This window comes from Leucopleurus acutus (genome assembly GCF_964270905.1).
Source record: "Leucopleurus acutus genome assembly, chromosome: 18".
NCBI lineage: Eukaryota > Metazoa > Chordata > Mammalia > Artiodactyla > Delphinidae > Leucopleurus > Leucopleurus acutus.
Genome location: NC_139160.1, coordinates 11,341,653 through 11,364,764, shown reverse-complemented (window position 1 = coordinate 11,364,764; position 23,112 = coordinate 11,341,653). Strand labels below are relative to the sequence as shown.

Genomic DNA, 23,112 nt, shown 5'->3' with positions numbered 1-23,112 from the left:
AACAAATTGACGCAAAGGTAGCCCAGAGAGGAGTAGAAAACACATGTCGAGGAACACAGCATGTCATGACAGCACTGTAGAGTGTCACTGGTTGAGAGGTACCGTCTGTCATCCTAGCTCTTACTGGACAATAGCCTCTAGAGAGCATGGTTTAAATACAGCTTAACAATATAAAGTAACAGATTGTTAAATATATCTTTCAATAAATACTTCAGAGACATACAGATCAATGCTACATGGAAGGTGAGGGGAATTACATGGCTTATATGTGTAGTCCTCTTTCACTGGCCCACAGATGATTCTTATTTCTGGAATAAAAGCTTGAGGATTGATTACTGAATGCTCCAGAACCTTATCTTAATTTCATTTGGATTCTTGGTGATATAGAGCCCGCACAACAGTAATCTTCTGGGGACAGCTATCTTTATACGTTGTTTGCTTCTTGGGTAGTAACTTAATTTGAGAAACTTGGAGCTTGCATCACCTGAGAACAAAGAGGCAAATCTAGTGATTACTAACCAAGAAATCTCTCCTGAGGTCTCTACAGCCATATTTCTACTAGGCATCTTCAGCTGGATATTCCTAGTTCCACGTTTCCCTAACTGAACGAATTATCTTTTGCTTCTACGCCTTCTCCTGTTTTGATCTACCCACTTAATTAAGCCACAGACACAGGATTCATTCTGTAAGGTGACGGACTCGACCCATCTCAAGCCATTATCATTCTGGTTTAGAAGGCCTTAATAGCTCCCTTATTCACGCCACCCTCCATACTTTTGTCAGAGTATTATTATTAAACACTAGTAAGTTGAGAATATTTTCCTGCTTAATATTGTGTGCTAACCCCTCCCAATCAACAACACTCAGTGCACGGCTTCTACTCTGGGATACACATCTAAACGCCTTAGCATGACTGATTAAGGCTTTTTACCCTCTCATTACCAGTTTTGTCTTAGTTTTTCTTACTCCCCCATGAGCAATACTGGACCATTTACAGCTTCCGAAATATGTCATGTTTTCTCAGACCTCTTTACCTGTGCTAAAAGTATTCCCTCAGTATGGTATGTCCCTCCCTTCCTCCTTTGTTCGGCTAATTCTTACTTAACCTTCAAAACTCGCCTCCTTCGGGTGCCTTTCCTAACCAATCCATACTTTCACGGTCTACACAGAACTCAACCACACTGAGTGGGTGTTATCTGTTATGTGTATGTCTTCTCCACTGGGCTATAGCCTCATTCTGCAGCCTCAGCGCCTGGTACTCAGCAGGTGTGCCATGAACACTTGCTGAACGGAAGTTCAAGTCTACCCACCCAGAGTTCCCCACTCTGATTTCTTAAGGCAGGTTTGTGCGCAATCTCCCACATGCTGTTTTTTCTGGCTGTGCAGCGTGGCATGTGGGATCTTAGACCCCAACCAGGGATCGAACCTGTGTTCCCTGCGTTGGAAGTGCAGAGTCTTAACCACTGGACCGCCAGGGAAGTCCCATCCCTTATGCTTCGTAAATCCTGCTACCCTAATAGTTATATGTATTATAATCGTTTGTGTGCTTGTTATCTCCCCACAGCCTGGAAGCTCCTTCCTGGATGACTAGAAACATCCTTCTGTCTTTGTAATCCCAGTTATTAGCACGCTGCCTGGGACACAGCAAGTCCTCATAAATACTGAATAAATGAATAACCTGAAACATAGAAGTTACCTCTGGAATCTCTTAATCTGAAGATTCCAGGATATCTCAGAGATTCTTGGTGAATTGCTTTCAGTTTGAGTGCTTATTGAAGAATCAATGAATTCACATGAAAGGGAACTTGGTTCTTTACATGAAATAGTCAGTAAAGCCCTTTATGCATGAGTCAGCTTAATAAAGCAAGTTTTTCCTTGTATAACAACTGTGTGCATTCTGCTTTGTCTTTTTAAAGAAAGGCTTTACATTACTCTTGTGTTATTAAAAATATAAAATAAAATCTTCCAATCTTAGTCAAAGGAATGTGAGCTCTCAAATGTATATTATATTTGAGAAATGTATATTCAATTTTACCCCCTCTAGTTTTAAAACAGTAAAACAATTATGTCTTCAAAAGATATGTAGCAAACTAATCCCTACCAACACACCGAACTTATCGTCCCTGTTGAAGTGCTATCAGTTTGCAGCTCAGTAAACTTCCTGATTTTTATGATACTGCACCAAACATTTATCTAAATGAAAGTGTATGAGATCCAAAGGTGCTTTTCAATCACAATATCCTTTATGAATTAGACTTTCATTTATCAAAATTACAGGCAAAAAGAGGTAAGGTCTCAAAGGGCTGTCTCATTACAAGGTTTATAAACACTGTCCTTAGAAAGAATTGGTTTAACACCCAGCAAATCAAAATCTGATTGGGAAGAGAATTTATTTGAGATCATCTATCTTCAGAAGACGTGTTGGACTGAGTGCACTTCTTGGCCTCTTTAGCCATTCATCAGGAAATTAACAAGCGAGTACCACAAACCACCAGAATGCCTTAGCTTTGAAAATGTGAATTATGTGTTAAGCTGGATAGGCTGGACATACACCCTTATTTTCTAAGAAAACATTAAAATGCCATAAAATTTGAAAGGTTTCAGAATAAAAAATTCCACCAAATTATAGATTAATGAAGCCAAATCCAAAAATTACACTTATTTTCCACATCATGTTACAAATAACAAATACAGGAAAACATCCTATACACATTAGATTTCTTAGTAAGTAAATATGCTTAAAGCTCTGTATGTGAAAATGCCATCTAATATAGAATACTGCATTACATGAACCTAAATGAAGCTCCTCTTTTGTAATATTTCTCTTAATAATAAGGATCCACATGAAACAAAGTATATTTTAAAAGTGAAGTAACGAGAAAATGACGTTTCTGTTTTTAGTACTGTTATTATACTCTAGCATTATTACTACTATAATAATAATTATTAATTATCATTTAAAAATTATATTGTTATTTTAAACAAGGGTAAGTTAAAATATAGAAGTGATAAATTGGAAACATTAACTTATCTTGATAATATTCAGAGAATATGTCTAACTGGAAAGTCTGGGCAATTAAGGCAAAGAAATTTCATTTGCCCATCATGTCTTTTTCTATCGATACACATAAACAGTTAATGTAAAGAAAAATACTATAAAGTAGTTTATTTCTGTTTAAGGAATTATTCTATAGACAACTCCAAAACATCTATACCAATAAGGAAAAAAGTAATTTATAATAATAGGGAAACAATAAATCATGTCTGTGTGGTTAACGCACGAAGAGAAAAGATATAAACCCATAACAAGCCAATTTTAGTGTAGCAGGGGCTTCTTACCAGTTTTATATTATAGTTATCATTTATTTTCCATCGAGTATGGAAATATGGCTTTAATTTTCATTTATTAAAATGATACATGAACATACATGTGTATCTACCTACCTATCTACTTATCTACCTATATTATGTATATCTACTCTGTAAGAACACATTTTCCATGTTATTTGATCTGTACAATTTAAGTACATGGTGTAAGACTCATGAGCTGGCCCCTGCTTATTTAATATCTCACTAATTTACCGATTTGACCTCTTCACACTTTATATTCCCCAAGAGCTGAATGCTTCTGTTCTCAAACATGCCACACTGTTTCAGACCTTTAAGTCTGACATGTGTAATTTCTTTTACATGGAATTCTCTTACCTGCTCTGTCGTTCAGAATGCAGTTTAGTTGATTTTTCTCTTCACTGTATAAATTTTGTATAAGTCAAAATATATTATTTTTTGATATTTTTCTTAAGTCTTTTATGTAGGTATTCTCATATTAGATTTTAATTTCCAGTGTATCGAGTGTCAAAAAAAAGTGGCAATCAATAAATATTTGTTGAGTGAGCACATGAAAATACAAACATAATTTGCATATTAATCATTTTATATGTACAGTACTTAAGAAAAGTTACTTTTCTCTTTATGTCCTTTACAGTTTCCTCATAAATGAGTAAGGTGGACTGTGTGATTCGCAATTCTTACTTTATTTTTCCTGCAAACATCCATTAAAAATGTATTTTACAAATATATCCAGACCAATCTCCTAACCTCAGTTTCCTACCCCGTTGAAAGAGAACCAAGTATATTTTAACTGAACTCTCACAGGATTATTGCAATGTTGAAATAGACAATGAATGCTGAAATACTGTGAAATGTGTGAATATTATTTATATAATAAGCTCTCAAAATGTTTGTTAAAATGTTGATAAAATAAACTAACAAGAGTATTAAAAGTTTACTAAGTACATAATTTAAAAATGAACAAGAATACAACCAATGCTTTATTGCTTACAATAATGCTGCCTAAGATTTATATAAAGGGGGAAAAAAGCAGGCTGATATGAGGATTTAAAAACTCAAATAAGATAACGGATACATCTAAGGTCTTATTAGCACAATACCTAGTCAATAATGAGTATTCAACAAATAATGGTTTCCTTTCCTTCAACTGGGATTAATCTTCTCCCCTCCATTATGCTGTTGTAACACTGTTTATATTCATTACAAGGCAATACGAGCCTTCAACACCTCCCCTAGATCAGATAATTCCTGAAGACAGCAAGGATAGTGTGTAGGCAGGTACCATGAAGTGTTTGTAAAGCTGAATGGAGTGTAAATAGCTTACATTAAAAACTGATTTTCCCTCAATAACCATATTATTCATTTAAAGATATGATTAAATAAAATTACATAAGCATCAATATATTTGACATGCATTTTTGATCTTGTATATAGGCATCTTAAGAATATAAGTGTTCTTAATATCTTGGATAAGGAAAAAACTGCTTTCTCAACAAAGGTGATATCTCAATTTGTTTTAGAGAATTATAAAGATGAGCCATTTAATACATACTTTTCTTCCATCATTGGAAGGAAATGGGAAGAATGGAAATTTAGTCTCATTTTAATTTTATCTAAATGTGATATCAGGAAATTCTGATGTTTCTAAACATCTTGAAATCAGTTTAAGATGGCAGTCTTTTTTGGAGGAGAAATTCTTTTCAATATACACCATTTCACAACATTTTTAGCTTGGGAAATGTGTTTTGACAAAAATCTCCCCTTACGTAAGAGAAAATTCTGCAATTCATTTTCAAATCTAAATACTTCTTTTAGGAGTATTAATGACACATAAATACTTTGGGAAATTTTAAATAGACATTACTTTTTCTCATTAAAGCTGAAATCAGAGCAACAAATATCTTTACAGAACAGCACTTTTAGTAACTCCAATGATATTATTTAATTTCCACTAAAAGGAAAAGATTTTAAGATAAATACTCCCAACTAATTACATTAAATATGGTGATATGATCTTGTGCAATAATACGTATGAATCAATCTATTACTGAGAATTTTACAATTTTGAACATTTTAAACAAGATGAAAGAATGGCTTTTGTTGTATTGAGAAACCTAACACTCAAAAATGTTTTATGTCAATCTTAATGTGAGATAAAAGCAGTAGTACATACATAGAACAAACTTCACTGTAACAATCATTTACTGAAAAGTATTTTTCTTTGTAAATAATTTAAATTCAAAATTAAATTTTGCCTTTGACTTTATAGCACAGACATAGTATTTCCTTTCCTAAGTAACGTAAATGATGATGACATAGAAGGAAAGACCTGCTGAAGGCCAAGGACTGAAAAAAAAAATCATCTTCTGTATAGAACAGGATTAAAGAAAAAACAGTCTTTGCAATAGAAAAATCCTAATGGTAAGGACTGTTAGTGATACAGAATAAAAACACTATGGGAGGGCTTCCCTGGTGGCGCAGTGGTTGGGGGTCCGCCTGCCGCTGCATGGGACACGGGTTCGTGCCCCGGTCCGGGAGGATCCCACGTGCCGCGGAGCGGCTGGGCCCGTGAGCCATGGCCGCTGAGCCTGCGTGTCCGAAGCCTGTGCTCCGCAACGGGAGAGGCCACAACAGTGAGAGGCCCGCGTACCGCAAAAAACAAAACAAAACAAAACAAAAAAACAACAAAACACTATTGGAAAGAATGACTGGAAAACTCAGCTCTTTTATATTTGATGTTGAGTCAGGAGCCTCACTTTATCAATACAAAATCTTTTTATGAAAGCAAGTATTTCTATAAATGAAATAGACTGTTTCTATTCAAATAAACAATTTCTATTTGTTGTTTCAAACACACTTTACGTAAAAATCTGAATAGTTATTGACTAAATTTAATTAATACAGATAAAAAATCTGGACAGTTTACACATCAAATTCTTCATTTCTTAGTTGTGAGTATTTTAGTCTGAATGCATTGGATTTAACCATGGTTCTCACTTCAATTCATTTCTGTTGACAGAGAATATATTTTGTAATTCAAAATAGATATTATCTATTATCACCATAAAACTACCAAGATACCAGCTTCAAATTTATAATGAATTTGATTCAGAAATGGTAATGCTTACCTGAATCAATAACTGATATTACTATTTATGGTCCATTTTAATACATCGTTATATCACATAAAATTAGAGTACAGCATGAGTAACTTGTACAGACTTTTGACTGTTTTAAACTAGACATAAACATTACATCTGCAGGTAGGCTGTTCTCTGAAAAGCTTGAAGAACTTATTTCAATGGCAGAGTAAATATCCAGAATTAGCAATATGGACATTAATTAAGATGGAATGTTCACAGATTATTATTCTAAGTGGTAAGTTCTTATTCACATTAGTTATGCTTGTAAATGATTTACTGGACTATAAGAAATAAAAGAAAATGGCTACCTAACATCAACAGTTATTGCTCTGTGGAGAAGGACATCAAGGACACTTGCAAGTAAAAGAATTGGATCAATATTAACGTGATTTTCATTTCATGCTTCCCCAACTCCAGTAAGCTGACAATATACTCTGATTATGTGAACTGCCTCAGAGTAACACAGAAGAGGTTATTAGAGCAAGAGGTGGAAAGGGAATGCACTTTTTATATTGACAGGCCTGCTAATACAGTATACTCATTTTCAAAGACATGCAATGCATTTTTACAATTTGGTTCTGACAGCAAAAACGGAATTTCATTTATTCCTAATTCAAAATATTCATATATAAGCAATATTTCTTAAAGCAGACCAACAAAGGGGATATTCATAAATAGCATTTTTAAACAGTAAAAATGCAATTAAAAAGGGTACAAGAAAATATTATTGAATTTAAGTACAGCATTATATAACTATGAAATGCTAACTTAATAATCTTAATGGAGTAAATGTAGAAAACTGCATTCTATACTTTTTAAGGGAAATTTGATAAGCCATATTTTAAAAATATACATGATGATAAACATAGAATCTCTGTGGTAGGAGAATATTATGTGGTAGGATTTTGATTAGCCATTAAGTTAGGGTGTTTTTAAAATATTTTAAATAGGATTTCATTACATTGAAAATCACATGGCACACTTTACTTGTGCAAAAAAGTGCTAAAACATATAGAAAACTTGGGCTAGTTTGGAACCCTCTAAATATCATGAAGAGCAGAGATAATGCATTATTCATCTTCGTGACTGTTTGAGTACATAGCATAGTGTTTGGTCCTTATATTAAAGTATGCTTAGAAAAAGACCAGCAGGAATAAATACATTAAAATGGTAAAGTCAGCTATCTTGACGGCTGTCTATGAGTGACTTTTTCCCCCTTCTTTAAAATTGTGTTGCGTTTTCTGGATTTTCCACAATGACTATGTTTCTTTTCAGGAAGGAAGGAAGGGAGGGAAGGTGGAAGGAAGGAAGGAAGGATGGAAGGAAGGAAGGAGGGAAGGAAGGGAGGGAGGGAGGGAGGGAGGGGAAAATGAACAAAGGAAAGAAACCTTTCATCCTGAGTCAAGAGGGGTAGATAGCCAATGAGTAGCGGAATGGAAGGAAGAAAGTTTTGGCATTCTTGGAATGAAAAAAAAGATGAACTGGACAGCTTGAATGAGGGCTTAAAGGTGGGAAGACTTCCCCTGGCAGTGGATGGCATTAACCTGGGGAATGATGCTTGGTATTTCTTTTCTAAGCCTGACACAAAATGCAGTGTGGAAAATTTACTTTAAAACTCTGAGAAATGGGGGGTAGGAGATGTTTTGGATAGATAAGCAACTGGTTCAGAGACATGGAAGGAAGATGTAATTAACAGGAATTTCTCTTTAACTATTAAAAACTGGGATAGCTAAGAGATGGTGCTGGTATAGGTTATCAAAAGCACTTTTAAAAACACTAAAGACTTTCCGGACGCGCAGGCTCAGCGGCCATGGCTCACGGGCCCAGCCGCTCCGCGGCATGTGGGATCCTCCCGGACCGGGGCACGAACCCGCGTCCCCTGCATCGGCAGGTGGACTCTCAACCACTGCGCCACCAGGGAAGCCCTAAAGACATTTTAAATTATGTTTTTATAAATGACATTGAATGCACAGTCTGTGAACGACTCTAAGTTCACCTGTACTGATAAATCTCTGTGGATGACAGGCTGTAGGAGTGGGCCAAAATTTAGCAGGTAAACTTTTAGAGAGGGGAAGTTCAATAATGCTCATACACTTGGGAAAATTCCAAATTTATCTACAGCAACACACTGTATAGGAAAATCACGGTATTTAGATTGAGATTTTGCTCTATCTACCATTTACTAGTTAGCATGCCACTTAATTTCTATAGTCTGTCATTTTCCCAAATAAAAATCCTTTAATAGTTCTGTCTATTGACAGATCCCTTCACAGTATAGTTCCAAGCAGCCTTTTCAGCTCATCTTTGTACGATCTCCCCACACTATCTTGTGTTCCATCAAGCAGCACCACTTTCATTCCCTGGACACATCATGTTGTGTGGTCCCTTCCTCCATGTTACCACCACCTCACTTACTGTCTTGGGTAGATATCCATTTATCCTTTCAAGTTTAGCTAAAATTTATTTCTTCAGTTAGCCAGCCCTCTTCACTGAGTTTGCATACCATTTTTAATACACCTTGATGAAAATATCTATCATACTGTATTTTAATTATTTATAAATGTAATTTTATGTATACTTTATAAAAATTAGTCTAAAAATATAAGCAAGATTATGAGCAGTTCCACGCCACTTAGCAATAGATCTATTAATATAATTTTGTCAGCTCCTTATCTTTAGTGGCTTTTGATGCTCTAACTGGAAATAAAGTACAGACATAAAAAACATATTTCAGAATTTGAAAATGCCGTACTTATAGACCTATTCTGTAGACTATCATACTTCAATGCTGTTATTGAAAAGGAAGAATGAATGTGGTTAAAATACTGTGTATGTTGAAATGAATGAATTATCAATTAAATAAAAGACAGCCACTAAGTACAAAAAATTGTATTAATGTGGATGCTTTAAATGGAATAGGTGAAAGATATGATTCCTGTCCTCAGGTGGTTTTTCTTTTATCTCAGAATATAAAATACTTAAAATCAAAATACTTTCTGATAACTTTACAAGGTGACCTATTACCAAGTGCAAAATATTGAGGTCATTCAAAGAAGTAAGTTAGGGTCTTTTATGCCTCCATGTCTTGGAAATTTCTGTTATTAACTCTGCTCTTCCCTGCTCACCTGGTAAATTCCTAATCTTCTTTCAAGTCAGTTCATAAGTAATTATTTCTGTGAAGCTGACTCCAACCCGATAGGTCCAGCGTTAGTCACCTTCCCTGTGTTCCTTTATGAAGTACCACCTCCCTCTACGAGAACTGCTTATTTCTTTCCACTAGACCAGGATTTTTCAACCTAGGCACTACTGATGTTTTGGGCTGGATTTTGGTTGTCATTCTGGGGAGCTGCCCAGTGAATAGTCAGGTATTTTAGCAGAATTCTTGGTGTCTACCCTTTAGATGCCAGTAGCACATGCTGACTTCCACCCCTGCTGAGACACACTGCATTAAACTATGTGCTGTGAGAAGGCAGAAATTGTGCCTCAGCCTCTGTATTCAACATTTAGTGCATGTACGGCATGTACAAGATGTTCAATAAATGCTTTTAAATTAATGAAGCCACTTGATTCCTCTGAATCAGTTTAAAGCCTTCCATCTGAAGCTTCACATAAAAACAGGGGAGTTGTTAAAACCTTTGTTGATATGAAAATGCTGTTACACAAAAACTTTAAAATGTGTTTTATAAGCATATTTTATAAGTCAGCATTTATATAATCCATTTAAATTATTTTAAGAGACTATAAAACCATAGGGTGAAGATAAGACTGTATTAAAATATGACACTGGCATCAAAAAAGAGCTGAAAGATGACTCCATGTATGCCTTTCTCTCGCTTGTAAAAAATTTACATCATTAACTTTTCAATAAATTATTTTAACAATAATCATAACATCTATTTCATTCCAGATGTGAAGATTTAATTAATAATACACCAACTAAAATGGACATATCAATGAACAATAAGAAGACATTTGCTAGAGACTACATGGTACAAACAATAAACCACTCGGCAAAACAATCAAATCATCGTTTCCAACTATTACAAATGTAAACTCTTCAAAAAACTGAAGTCAGAAAAAAATGAAGTCAGATAATTTGAAGCTCCTGTCTCAACAACTGTATATAGCTGCACTAGTACTTTTTTATTCTCGGTGTTTTCTTATTTCTTGATGACTGCAAGTAGCACCTTACAGTAGCCATGCATACACCATCAAAACTAATTTAATTCCAGATTCATTACAGAGCTGCTTTTTATTCATCAAGGTCATATCTCGATGGCTTCACAAGCTTAGATAAATTGGGTGTTAAGCAGATACATCTCTGAGGAACCTAAGGATGTTCTCATTTGCAGTTCTCAGCATATCTTACTATTTATTGCCAAAGAAATGAATGATTAATTTTGTCATCTTTGCTCCATGTTTTTTGTTCCTCTGGCTAAAACAGCCTGCCCTCCTCTGCGAAGCCTGATCAGACCTATTTAGGATGATGGCTTTGATCGCAGACATGGAGCTTGAGATCTTAGGCTCTGATGAAACATTGCTCCACTATAATTTCATGGAAAGGGAACAGAGTCCTACATGGTAATAGACAATCAACAAAGACAACCAAACATTAAGATTTTAACTATTCTTTGACACCATAATCTTTCAGCATCAGAAATGGACCAAAATTTGTCTGGTTTAGGTTTTATTTAAACATACAAACAATATACAAAATCCTCCTTTTTCAATCATTTCCTTATTAGCTAATTTGCCCTGAAGAAGAAAGCCCTGCAGATCAGAAAATGAATTTATAGTTTAAAATATTTTCCTTATATTCTTCCACTGCTATGGTCTGTAAAATTCCCGGTAATCAATTAAATTTGCACTTGTATGAGATTTTACTATCAGAAAACACCCAAAAAACACATTCAATACATATGAAATTAGAGCATTAAACACCAGCAAAAAAAATTACATGCCTCTAGGTTTTTATTAATCACATTCCAACACTAGAGGCTGAAAAGTATATCAAATCACACCAAATCTTTTGCACATGACAACCTCATAAATTATTCAACTCATTAGTATTACTAAGAAGCATGAAAAACTCCATCAGTGTTAAGGATGTTTTCCAACTGAAAAAGGTCAAGCAAAAGTTTTAATAATGAAATGGAAGAGAAAGCTTTGCAAAGCAAATATGAAGTACAATAACTGTCCTTTTTGTCTCCTTGGAAATATATCTAATTCTGATTATTTGCTCATTTAAAAGAAAGTATTGTTAATATATTTGTTTGTGGCTCCAAATAAATTGCCTAAATAGAATGTCATGAAATTTAAATTACAGCTAAATGTTTCTGCCCATCACATTAAAGTTTAACTATAATTTAAGCTAAACTGTTTGAATTAAAGGAAAAGTCAAGTGATTCAAAACATTTTTGTTAAAACATTAAGCTTGCAAATTCAGTTTCACTTCTATCACAATATATTAATAGAGGCTCAGATTCTTGAAACATAGTGTACTACAGGAACAGAGAGACATGACCAGTGATCAAATCTCAGGGATTGCTTTGATGGCCATGTAAATATTCCCTATTTAAGTAATTTTAGGTTATTCCCTCAGCTTGTACAACTTGGTTAAAATTCTGAAAACTTTGATCACTGATTCAAATACTTCTAGCCATACTGAAAGTTCCATTCATTAAATCTTTTGTTCCTAAAACAATTTTGTTGCCACAATGTAGATGAATAGAAAAAAATTTTTGACCATAGATTACTGCAGAGTTTCTGTGCATTTAATATTTAACTTTCAAGGTAGAATTTGAGATACTTTAATTATTAAATTAAGAGGAAGAAATAAATTGAATTTCAATTTGTTCTAGAAGCTCTCTCAAAATCAGTAGGTTTGTGCTATAAATATACCCTTTATCTATGCCTACACAAACCAAAACATTAAATCTTTCAGATGTTAGTCTATACACTGCCAGACTTTAAGGTACTTAAAACACATTTAAATGTTTAATGGCAGGCAGAGTGACCAGATGATGGGCTGAGTTCTGTTAGTTTTATATGAATGTTCTGGCAATATGTGCATATAAAAGCCTTTCTCTAAAATATACAAAATATGTTTTCAATTAAGTCTTTCAACATCTATTTTCATTGGATAAAGTGCTTTGTAATAATTACTGACATTTACTTCCTATTCTTCTGAGGAAATACTTTAAACATAGGTTAGAAGGCACATTAAGAGTTTGGAAGAAGATACAATGTTATGTTTTTCTCTTGGCAGTTTGTAATTCCTCCTTCTATTTCTATGTACAGATCACTCCAGGGAGTACTTTCCACTCACCTCTTCATATCCTCCATATTTTACTCCCTACTCTCTACCCACTTCTAGAAGTTCACAAATGTGAAGTCAAAGAGGTGTGCTCTGGAGTTGTTTTTGGAGGTAGAATTGTTTCTGTTCTCTTTTGTCTTCCACTACCCGACCTTAACCCCAAGAATGACCACGAAGTAAATCTGGCATGGGTACCATGTAGATGTCCTGAATATTTTATGGCATACATGTGGTCTTTGTTCTAGATACGTATAAAATAAAAACATACCCTACTTTCCTTTTATCAAAGAACCCAACTCAGGAGGGATAACAGGTTTGGAATACTGCTGATGATCCACTATTTCAAATTCATAAACCACTACATATTTTAAAATATGTTCATACTACACACAGAGGATGTTTACTATCACCTACATCTTTCATCTGTTTCAAAATCAGAATATTATTTTTTAATTTAGGTTCATTAACAGTGGTTACTATGTTACTAAAACATGACATGACAGTCTTAAAAAAAGGTCAGTATAGGGGCTTCCTTGGTGGCGCAGTGGTTGAGAGTCCGCCTGCCAGTGCGGGGGATACGGGTTCGTGCCCCGGTCCGGGAAGATCCCATATGCCGCGGGTTCGTTCCCCGGTCTGGGAAGATCCCACATGCCGCGGAGCGGCTGCGCCCGTGAGCCATGGCCGCTGAGCCTGCGCGTCCGGAGCCTGTGCCCCGCAGCAGGAGAGGCCACAGCGGTGAGAAGCCCGCATATCGCAAAAAAAAAAAAGTCAATATAAAAAATTTTAAATATGTTTCTTATAAGCTTTGACACTGGTTTAATAATAAAGACATTTTACAAATTGAACATACAAAATAAGGCATCCGTTTTTATAGAGAACCAAAAGAAATATTTTTCTAACAGACCCTTTCTAAAAGCAACCTGTAGAACATTGAATGTAGTATAATGTGAATCCTATATAATGAAGGTATTGGCAACACAGTGTCACTAATAATATCACTCTAACCTAACCCCTGTTACAAGTTGTCTTTAGATGTTTCTAATTTCTAATGAGATGAATTCAAGATGAATTGATGAAAATGCCTAAATGGTTGGGAATATGAAATGAAGTTAAAAATTTTTAAGTTCATATTATAAAGCATGTCACTTTAAGTAGATATTTCTAAGAATCTCTTCTGTAGAACATAAAGATAATAACTCATTTTAAGTTGGTGCTAAATCCTTAGGTGCTAGAATCCTTAGGTGATTTTTTTTGAGTTGATTAAAGAAATCCCCTACAGTACAAGTCAACTATAATTTTTTTTAAAGCATATTCTCTCCTGCAGTTACTTTTACTGTATAAAGTTACTTTTTAACTTTATCAATATTTTCCCTGTTCAATCCATCAAGAACATGAATGGCAATCTGTGTTATATATTAGGGTAAATTTTAAAACATATGGCTCATTTATTACTCTCAAATAAATAAAAATTAAAATAATAAAAACCCAAGTGATTGTGAGAACAAAAGTAGTCAATAACAAAAACATATGGACAGTGTTCAATAACGTTATTTTCTGAGTGTATATGGTTTATAAAATTATATTATCAATCAAACTTAAACTTTTTAGAGCATTTAAAAATAGGTGAACTGGGCTTCCCTGGTGGTGCAGTGGTTAAGAATCTGCCTGCCAATTCAGGGCACATGAGTTCGAGCCCTGGTCTGGGAAGATTCCACAGGCCGCGGAGCAACTAAGCCCGTGCGCCACAACTACTGAGCCTGTGCTCTAGAGCCTGCGAGACACAACTCCTGAAGCCTGGACGCCTAAAGCCCGTGCTCTGTAGCAAGAGAAGCCACTGCAATGAGAAGAGTAGCCCCCGCTCACCGCCAGTAGAGGAAGCCCGCGCGCAGCAACAAAGACACAATGCAGCCAAAAATAAATAAATTAATTTTAAAAAAATAGGTGAACAGAGAGAATAGCCCTATGCATACTTCTTGGTGGATAGCAATCTAAAGTAGCAGCGTTTTTATTTAATTACAAAAAGTATTTTGATATTTACTATTTATTGTACATTTTATAAAGGACAACTTAGGGTGCAGTTCTACTGTAGTGTGATAATGGATGATATCTTTAATGTTGGATGGTCTTTTTCAAACTTTATTTGCAATCCATTGGAGGGCTGGGAACCTAATGGGCATACTGAGGCACGATTTATTTATTAAACTGAAAATAACAGAATAGAATAGGGTTAAACTACAGAATGCCATGTAATGAGATTATCAGTAAGACATTTGTTTCCATTAAATACACAAGTATGTGCATGTGTATATGTATATACATAACAGTACACATATTTGTCTATATATTTCATGCATATATTTATATTCACACAGTATACATATGTATATATACACACACAAATTATACATAAAAATATATAAATCTGAATACACACTTACAGTAGTACATTGTTTTTTCCACGTTGGGTGAAAAAGTTTGAAAGATCAAAGTCTGAAAGATGCTGAAAAGGAAAATGATTTTACTCTTGTTTTAGGCTCTATGAGAAGGATGCTGGGTAATAACCAGCTATGTAGAGGCTTCTAATCTATCACAAAGAAGCTGAAGAGTCTAACACACATCAAGTGGGAGAAATATTGGGTTGATTGAGTATAACTTAAATAATGCTGAAGGATAAAGCAGAACATAACATTTTTGGCTTATGACATGGAGAATTTTAAATGCTAGTGAAAAAAAAGAATTATCAACCACAAAGCGTCACCTCACATCCAGGAGTATTTTTGTGTGAGAGGCACCGGTACTCACCATATTCTATTGCAGCTTTGAGCAATGCTTCAGCATGAGTGGAGCCAAATGCATTACGGACAAACCGTCTCCTTCGACGAAGATCATCTTCCCAGTAATCCAAACGCCAGAAATCGTGCAGTTGGCTAAGAATGGGAAGATAAAAAACAATAATAACTATTAATAGTGATGTATAACTGGAAGTACATTTTTTCAAGTTATATACATTCACAGACTGCTTACACAATAAATTTTAAAAGCTTTGCACATTTTCTTTTTATAAGGATTAAATATTTTCTCTATTCAATTCATCAGGAACATGAATGGCATTACATATTATAAACTATGGTAAATTTAACTCTTCTAAATTAATAACTAATACAGTTAAATCTTTATTTCTTTGGTCTCTTTGGAAAATTAAGATAACTTTTGAGATATCTATGTTTTACAACTGTGTTTATATACATATGTTTCCTCTACAAATGAACAAAACTTAAAATAGTAACATTCTCATATTTTAGGCATTATAACATTCAGCTCTGCTTTCTTTACAATGTTCTTCCTTCTACTGAAAACATTCATCACTGGGCGTTTCGTAACAAATGCAGCATCAAATTACAAGTATTAATGGCACAGTTTGCATTCTTTTACACTGTTTTTAACAAGGCTTGTAAATCACAGGATAGACCTCACTACAAATAGTACACAATTTAATGACCGTGGTTTCTTAGTACACTGAATTAAGAACTATAAAATATTGCCCACTTGGATTTGGTGGAAGAATGATTAAAATAATGTGCTGAAATATTCATTGAAATAATTCCCTACTGCCCACAGCAACATGAGAAAAGTGCAATTTTATCCATTATTAATAATACTGAATTAGAGCTGCAAAAAAATGCCAGTATGTGGTAATTGTCTTGGTAAATTATTATTCTAACGCTAACAGAGTCCTTGGATGATTTTACAGCTTTCAGTTAATATAAACCATTAACAGCCATGGCCATCGTTGGTAACACTGTCTAAACTATGTTACACTTTAAACAATATTAAAAATCTACAAGATATTTCAGAAACTACTGAAATATGTTCGTTGTATATCAATGGAACATTTCATGGTATCATTTTTGTTTTCAATTTAATTTTAATAAACAGTGATAAATGCTACTGCTTGAGAAGTCTGTTTTTTTCTGTATAGTATCTAGAATAATATACTCAAAAGATAAAATTCTAATTTTCTTGAGCAGCACTATTCATAAAAACATATAAAATGCTTTCATAGAAGATTTGATTTCGGTTTTTATTTTGATATTTTACTGTAGGAGAACACTGTGTTTGATTAAGACGGAAACTATATATTTTGCTCATCATTATCTCTCTAGCACAACGTCTGGCACATACTATGTTTTTAATAAATATTCAATGAATTAATTAAAACAATTTTTTTTACTTTGAAAATCTACAGAGAAGTATAGTCAGTGAGAACAATAATTTACTTCTGAAAAAAATTTAGATTTTATGGCTATTTAATTTTGTTTTCTATAGCTTAATTGTAAAAGAATATATCAATATAAGGGATATATAAAAAGAACATTAAAATTATAATCATTTAAAGTATAATTTAATATACTTGTTTTTCTAAATATAATAATTATAATTTTATTTTTCTGTCAAAATAATGATTATCTGGTGATTAATTATTATGAGTAGTGTACCTCTGTCATTAATTTAAAATAGGAAAATTTCTATCCCTACAAATACAGATTAATCCTAGTAGTTTAAAGAAGAAAATGCTAACATCTTGCTATAATGATTTTCCTTAAAAGTATGTTAAAATTAAGTAACTGAATTCACTAGGAGAGACCTGAGATCTAATGTTTTCTCAAATTCCTGACCACAGACATACTTTCCTCTATTCCTCCCATTAAGAACAACTAAAAAAAAAAATTTATACGCTACATATAAAACAAACGTAACAAAACCCTGAAATGTGGGGAGCAGAAGGCAGACTGGCTAAGGACCACAGGGCCCAAGGAACAACAAAGTGGTGAGTTCCCTGGGTTATCTTTTTGTCTCATATACCCTAGATTTGGAGGCAAAGAAGCTAGCAACCCAGATAGACCAACAGGTACAGACAAAAAAAAAAAAAGCCCCAACAAAAGCATGTTTCTCTAGCCGAAAGACCAGGAAAAGGGCATCCTAGGAAGACAGGAAACTTTTAGACAATTATTTCCTCCAGCCAAACACCACAGAAAAACTATGCCTCTCATTCCCCCACACACACAATAGCAAAGGATGAGAGGGGAGCCTAGATCTGAAGCCTCCTGATGGTGTAATGAGGCGCCCTAACATCCAAACTGGGGTGGCATCAGAGAAGGTCATATAGGGAGCCAGGACTTTCATCTCTGCTGGCTGATGACAAGGTACCCCACCCTCAAGGAGTCACTCGAGACCATATGGAGAGACTGGATTCCCACGCACTGTGGTCAGTAATGAGGCATCCTTCTCTCTTCCCACTGGGGTGGGTTGGGAGGAGACATAGTAGAGAGTCAGGACTTTTACTACTAACCAGCAGCAATGAGGCCACCCCCATCAGTGGATACCACGTGGGGAGCTGGAACTCCCACCCCTGCCAAGCCATCATGAGGAGCTACCCGCTCCCTGGATGTCAGCGGAAGGGAAGCGGGGAACCTAGATTTCTATCTCCACCTGGCATTGAAGAGGCAGTGTGCCCCACTTGTCCTGGTGGAGTAATGTCAGAGAAAAGTCAGCTAAAATAGAAGATTTGAATGAGATAAAAATATCTCAGAAAATAAAAAAAAAAAATCCAGGTTTTGATCTCAAATTAATTGTCATACCATGAACCATGACAGCATATTTCACATTCAAAGCTATGGTGGCCAGAGGAAGTGTAAAAGTTTTGTTATGTGCTAAAAGAACTGTCAACCCAGAATCCTATAACGAGTGAAAATATCCTTTAGGAATAAAGGAGAAATGAAAATATTTTCAGATGATGAAAAAGATGTGTCAGCCTCAGAGCTAGTCTAAAAAAATGGCTAATAGCAATCATGTAAACATAAAGGAAGCAATAAAAGAAGGAACATTGGAACATCAGGAAGGAAGAAAGGACATAAGCAAAGTATAAGTAAATATAATAGGATTTCCTTTTCCTCTTGAGTTTTGTTAATTATGTTTGGCTGTTGAAGCAAAAATTATAACACTGTCTGATGTGGTTCTAATTGTGGGTAGAGGTAATAGTCAAGACAAATATAAATGAGGGAGGGTAAAGGAATGTAAAGGGAGGTGAAGTTTCGATACTTCACTTGGAGTGGTAAAATGACACCACCAGTAGACTGTGATGAGCTATGTAGATATGATGTAATAATTAGAGCAACCACTAAAAAAGCTATACAAAGACATGTGCAAAACGTCACTATAGCTAATTAACTATCAGAAAGAGAAATCTGATACATTTACAACTGTATCAAAAAGAATACCTAGGAGTAAAGAGGCGAAAAGGCCTGTACAATGAAAACTGAGACACTGAATAAAGAAATTGAAGAAGACATTAAAAAGTGGAAATATAGTCCTTGCTCGTGGATTGAAAGAATTGATATTGTTAAAATGTACATGGCTACCCAAAGCAATCTACAGATTCAATACAATCTCCATCAAAATTCCAATGGCATTTTTCACAGAAATCCTAAACTTTGTATGGAACCACAAAAGGCCCAAATAGACAAAGCAATTTTGGGAGAGAAGAGCAAAGCTGTGGCATCACGCTCCCCAATTTCAAACTATATTACAAGGCTATAGTAATCAAGACAGTATGATATTGACATAAAAACAGACACACAACTTAATGAAACAGAATAGAGAGCCCAGAAATAAACCCACGTATTTATGATATTTACGGCAAAGGAGCCAAGAATATGCAATGGGGAAAGGAGAGTCTCTTCAAAAAATGGTGTTGGGGAAACTGAACAGTCACATGCAAAAGAATAAAACTAGATCAGTCTTACACCATACATGAAACTCAACTAAAAATGGATCAAAGACTTTAAAACATAAGACCTGAAACCACAAAACTCTTAGAAGGAAACACAGGCAGTAAGCTCCTTGACATTTGTCTTGGCAATGATTTTTTTGGATTTGACACAAAAAGGAAAGGCAACAAAAATAAAATAAACAAGTGGGATTATATCAAACTAAAAAGCTTCTGCAGAGAAAAAAAAATCAGTAAAATGAAAACACAACCTACCAAATGAGAAAAAATATATTAGCAAATAATATATCTGATAAACAATATAATATCCAAAATGTATAAAGAACTCATAAAACTCAAAAACAACAATAAAAACACCAAACAACCTGATTAAAAAGTGGGCAGAGGATCTGAATAGACCACAACAATGAAAAATTTTCATCTGTAGTTTCTAAAATCTAAAATCCATTATCCTCTCTTTTTTTTTTTTGAGGGAAGCAAGGATTGGGAAAATTTAGATATTTGTTCTCTGATTTGTTCTTCTAGTATTTTCCCCATTTTCTATGTGGAAATTAACCTAATATTACTGAGAGTCCAGTCTTTGATAATATTTGGGGTTTTCAATATTTGAACAGACATAAACTCTTAAAAGAAAACAACTTTGTTTCTTTCAAACCACAATTGTTTTTCTATTTATAGCTTAAAGATAGTGGAACTGAGTATAGATAAAATAACAATAGGTACTGAGAGTTGTGCTTTCAACTCTCAATAACATTAAACAGTATCATTCATTAAAATGGATACTCACTTATTTCCTTCTCTCCTTCCTTCAATGTTTCTATTCAAAAATATATTTACTGAGTATTTATCCTGTGTTAGGCAATGCTCTTGGTGCTGAAGATATAACAGCATAATATGTATAATAAGATATACTCCTTTCCTTTTATTCTCACTCACACATTCTTCACTCTGCTTTCCCACTGAAATTTAATATATATTATTGACCCTTTAACTAAATCGCTCCTCTACCATTCCACCTATTTAATATTTCAACATAATAAGATACACTTTGCCATATTCTTCTGTAATATGTGAGGAATTCCAGGAAAAAAGATAATAATAGAGACTACTCTAATAAGTTTTAACTCTAGATGTGATTGTTATTAATAATTTGTAAGCACAATCAAAAATTTTTACTCTGTGATATGCCTATTTTGGTCAGTATATTTTGAGTACTCTGAGAGGTTCTTTTAATACCCTAAGTTAGGTTGACAAGCACTTCTCTTCTTGAAGGAGGGATAATTTAGATTTCCTGCACTTGGAGAGCATCCAGGTGGACACATACAGAAGCCACTGTGCCATCCTCTCCATGGTTGTGCAGGTAGTCATGCTGCACTGAAATTCTGCTTGGATTTGCAAGTTTTTAGCAGTGATAATCTCATATGTGATACCTCTAATGATGTCACCTGGGAGGATGAATGTGATATCATACGTATTATTTCCCACTATTTATTTATTTTGATCCTAACATCTATGTTTCTGCCTTTCATGACTGAATTACAGAAACATTGAGTATCATATATATGTTTTGTTCAGGAGTGTGATTTTACAAGTATAGCACACAATTGCTAGAAAAGAGGAGGTAAAGAGCCAGTAACTAATGAAGGGAAGATTCCCAGTTAGGTTGTATTATGATAATTAATGTTACTATTGATGTAATGGTGTTCATTAATTAGAATTTGGTGTTATTTTAGCATAAATAGGGTTCAGGAAGTCATAATTTTCCTCCATGAAATTTTTGATAGTTATATTTTAGACTTATGAGAATGCACTTAATTTTCTTAAAAGGGGTCCCTCCTCCCCTTCCAGGAATCAATCACCTTCATAAGCTGGAGGGAAAACTGAATTTACCTGGTAAAGCATAACTGAACTGTTAATTGGTTACTTGATATTTAATAACAAAAACTACCCAGTGGAATAGAGAAAAGAGTGAAAGGAACAAAGGAATATCTTGCTAAACATACACACAAAATTCAGTAAGAACTCGAATCTCTGCTTGGCTAAAGAACTGGTGGTGATCACTGAGGTCAAGACTTCTGTGCATGACTTCTAATCCTACCAAGAACGACCAAAAACACAAATGCTAACTGAGAGACTAATAGTTAAAAATTGTTATCCTCTCCTCCTCTGGACACACTGTAGATTACACTCCTCTATCTGTTTTGAAATAAGGCATGCCCATGTGACTTTCCTCAGCTAATAAAATGTGAAAGGTGAGTCACTTCCAGACAAAAGTTTTAAGAGCCAATGAAAATTTGCCATGTTCCCTTCCCTCCGCTGTAGGAATGAAGAAAATAAGCATGGATGTGGAGTCCCCATCATTTTGTATCCCTGAGTGACTTCGAGGGGCAGAGCTTCCCCGTGGTTCCACGCGGAACATGTAGTATGAGTGAGAAATAAACTTTTCTTGTGTTGAACTTCTGAGATTTGAAGGTCCCATGTCACTGTAGTAAATAACCCCAGAATTGAGTAAGTTCCTAGAATAATAATACTTACAGAAGGACTAGTATTTACTGAGAGATTATTGTATTCCAGGTACTTTTCTAAGCATTGCACATGTATTAAGTCATTTACTCTTCATAAATTCCCTTTAAGATAAGTGAACTCATTTTACAAATTAAGAAATGGAGACACAGGAAGGCTAAGTGATGTGCCCAAGATTAAGCAACCAGTAGGTGGCAGAAGAAGTATCTGTCCTCAGGCTGGCTGACTTTCTAGCTCATGCCACACTGCCTCTAACTGTAAAGAGAGCAACCAAGGAAACAAAATATCTTGAGGATATTACACTTAAAGCACCAGCACAGCTGATTCCTGCTTCTTTATAATCAGAACTAATTATTCTGAATGAAAAATGATAATTGTGAAGTAGATAGAATGCTCTGTGTATATTGCATATGTTCATTCCTTTAGTCAACAAATATTTATTGAACACCTAAGAGCCAGGGATAGGCTAAGTACTAGACTTCCATAGATGAATAAACTGACATGATTTGTGCCTTTGTGCAGCTTTCAGTCTATTTCATAATTTAAATAAATAAACTTATAGCTATTTTTTTGTAAGTGTTAAGAAGGAAACAGATGAGATACTCTCTTTAATAAAAATGGGAAACCAACTTACTGCATAAGTGAATGTACAAGTAAACAAGTGTGAGTATGCTAATGAAACATGGTTACAAAGTATGTTGGCAAAACAAACTCTGTATTTATTGGCACTCTTAGTTCTCCTACATAAGAAAAATCATCAGCCTTTTATTAACAGGTCTTGTGGGCTATTTAGTCAATTCCTAGTAATATATATTACCTCAATGCTGTAAGTGTGTGTGTGTGTGTGTGTGTGTGTGTGTGTGTACACACACTCTCATCTAAAGGATGTATCTACACATACACATTTGATATATGCCTTAAGCCATTAATACTGTTCTGACTCTCTTATGTATTACTAAGCACTTCTTCCAGTCTCCTTTCTCTGACACACT

The 23,112-nt window shown here is 34.6% G+C and overlaps 1 protein-coding gene across 3 annotated transcripts in view; it reads right to left on the bottom strand.

The window, feature by feature from the left end:
• The window catches only part of NBEA (neurobeachin), a gene marked incomplete at its 5' end in the record, with an annotated part of 627,381 nt that overhangs the window by 220,877 nt on the left and 383,392 nt on the right, over positions 1-23,112 (bottom strand). For all 3 annotated transcript variants that reach the window (XM_082859302.1, XM_082859301.1, XM_082859303.1), the window contains one exon: positions 15,613-15,737. In XM_082859302.1, the coding sequence (XP_082715428.1) occupies positions 15,613-15,737 (125 nt within the window). The remainder of the gene's footprint in view (positions 1-15,612; positions 15,738-23,112) is intronic.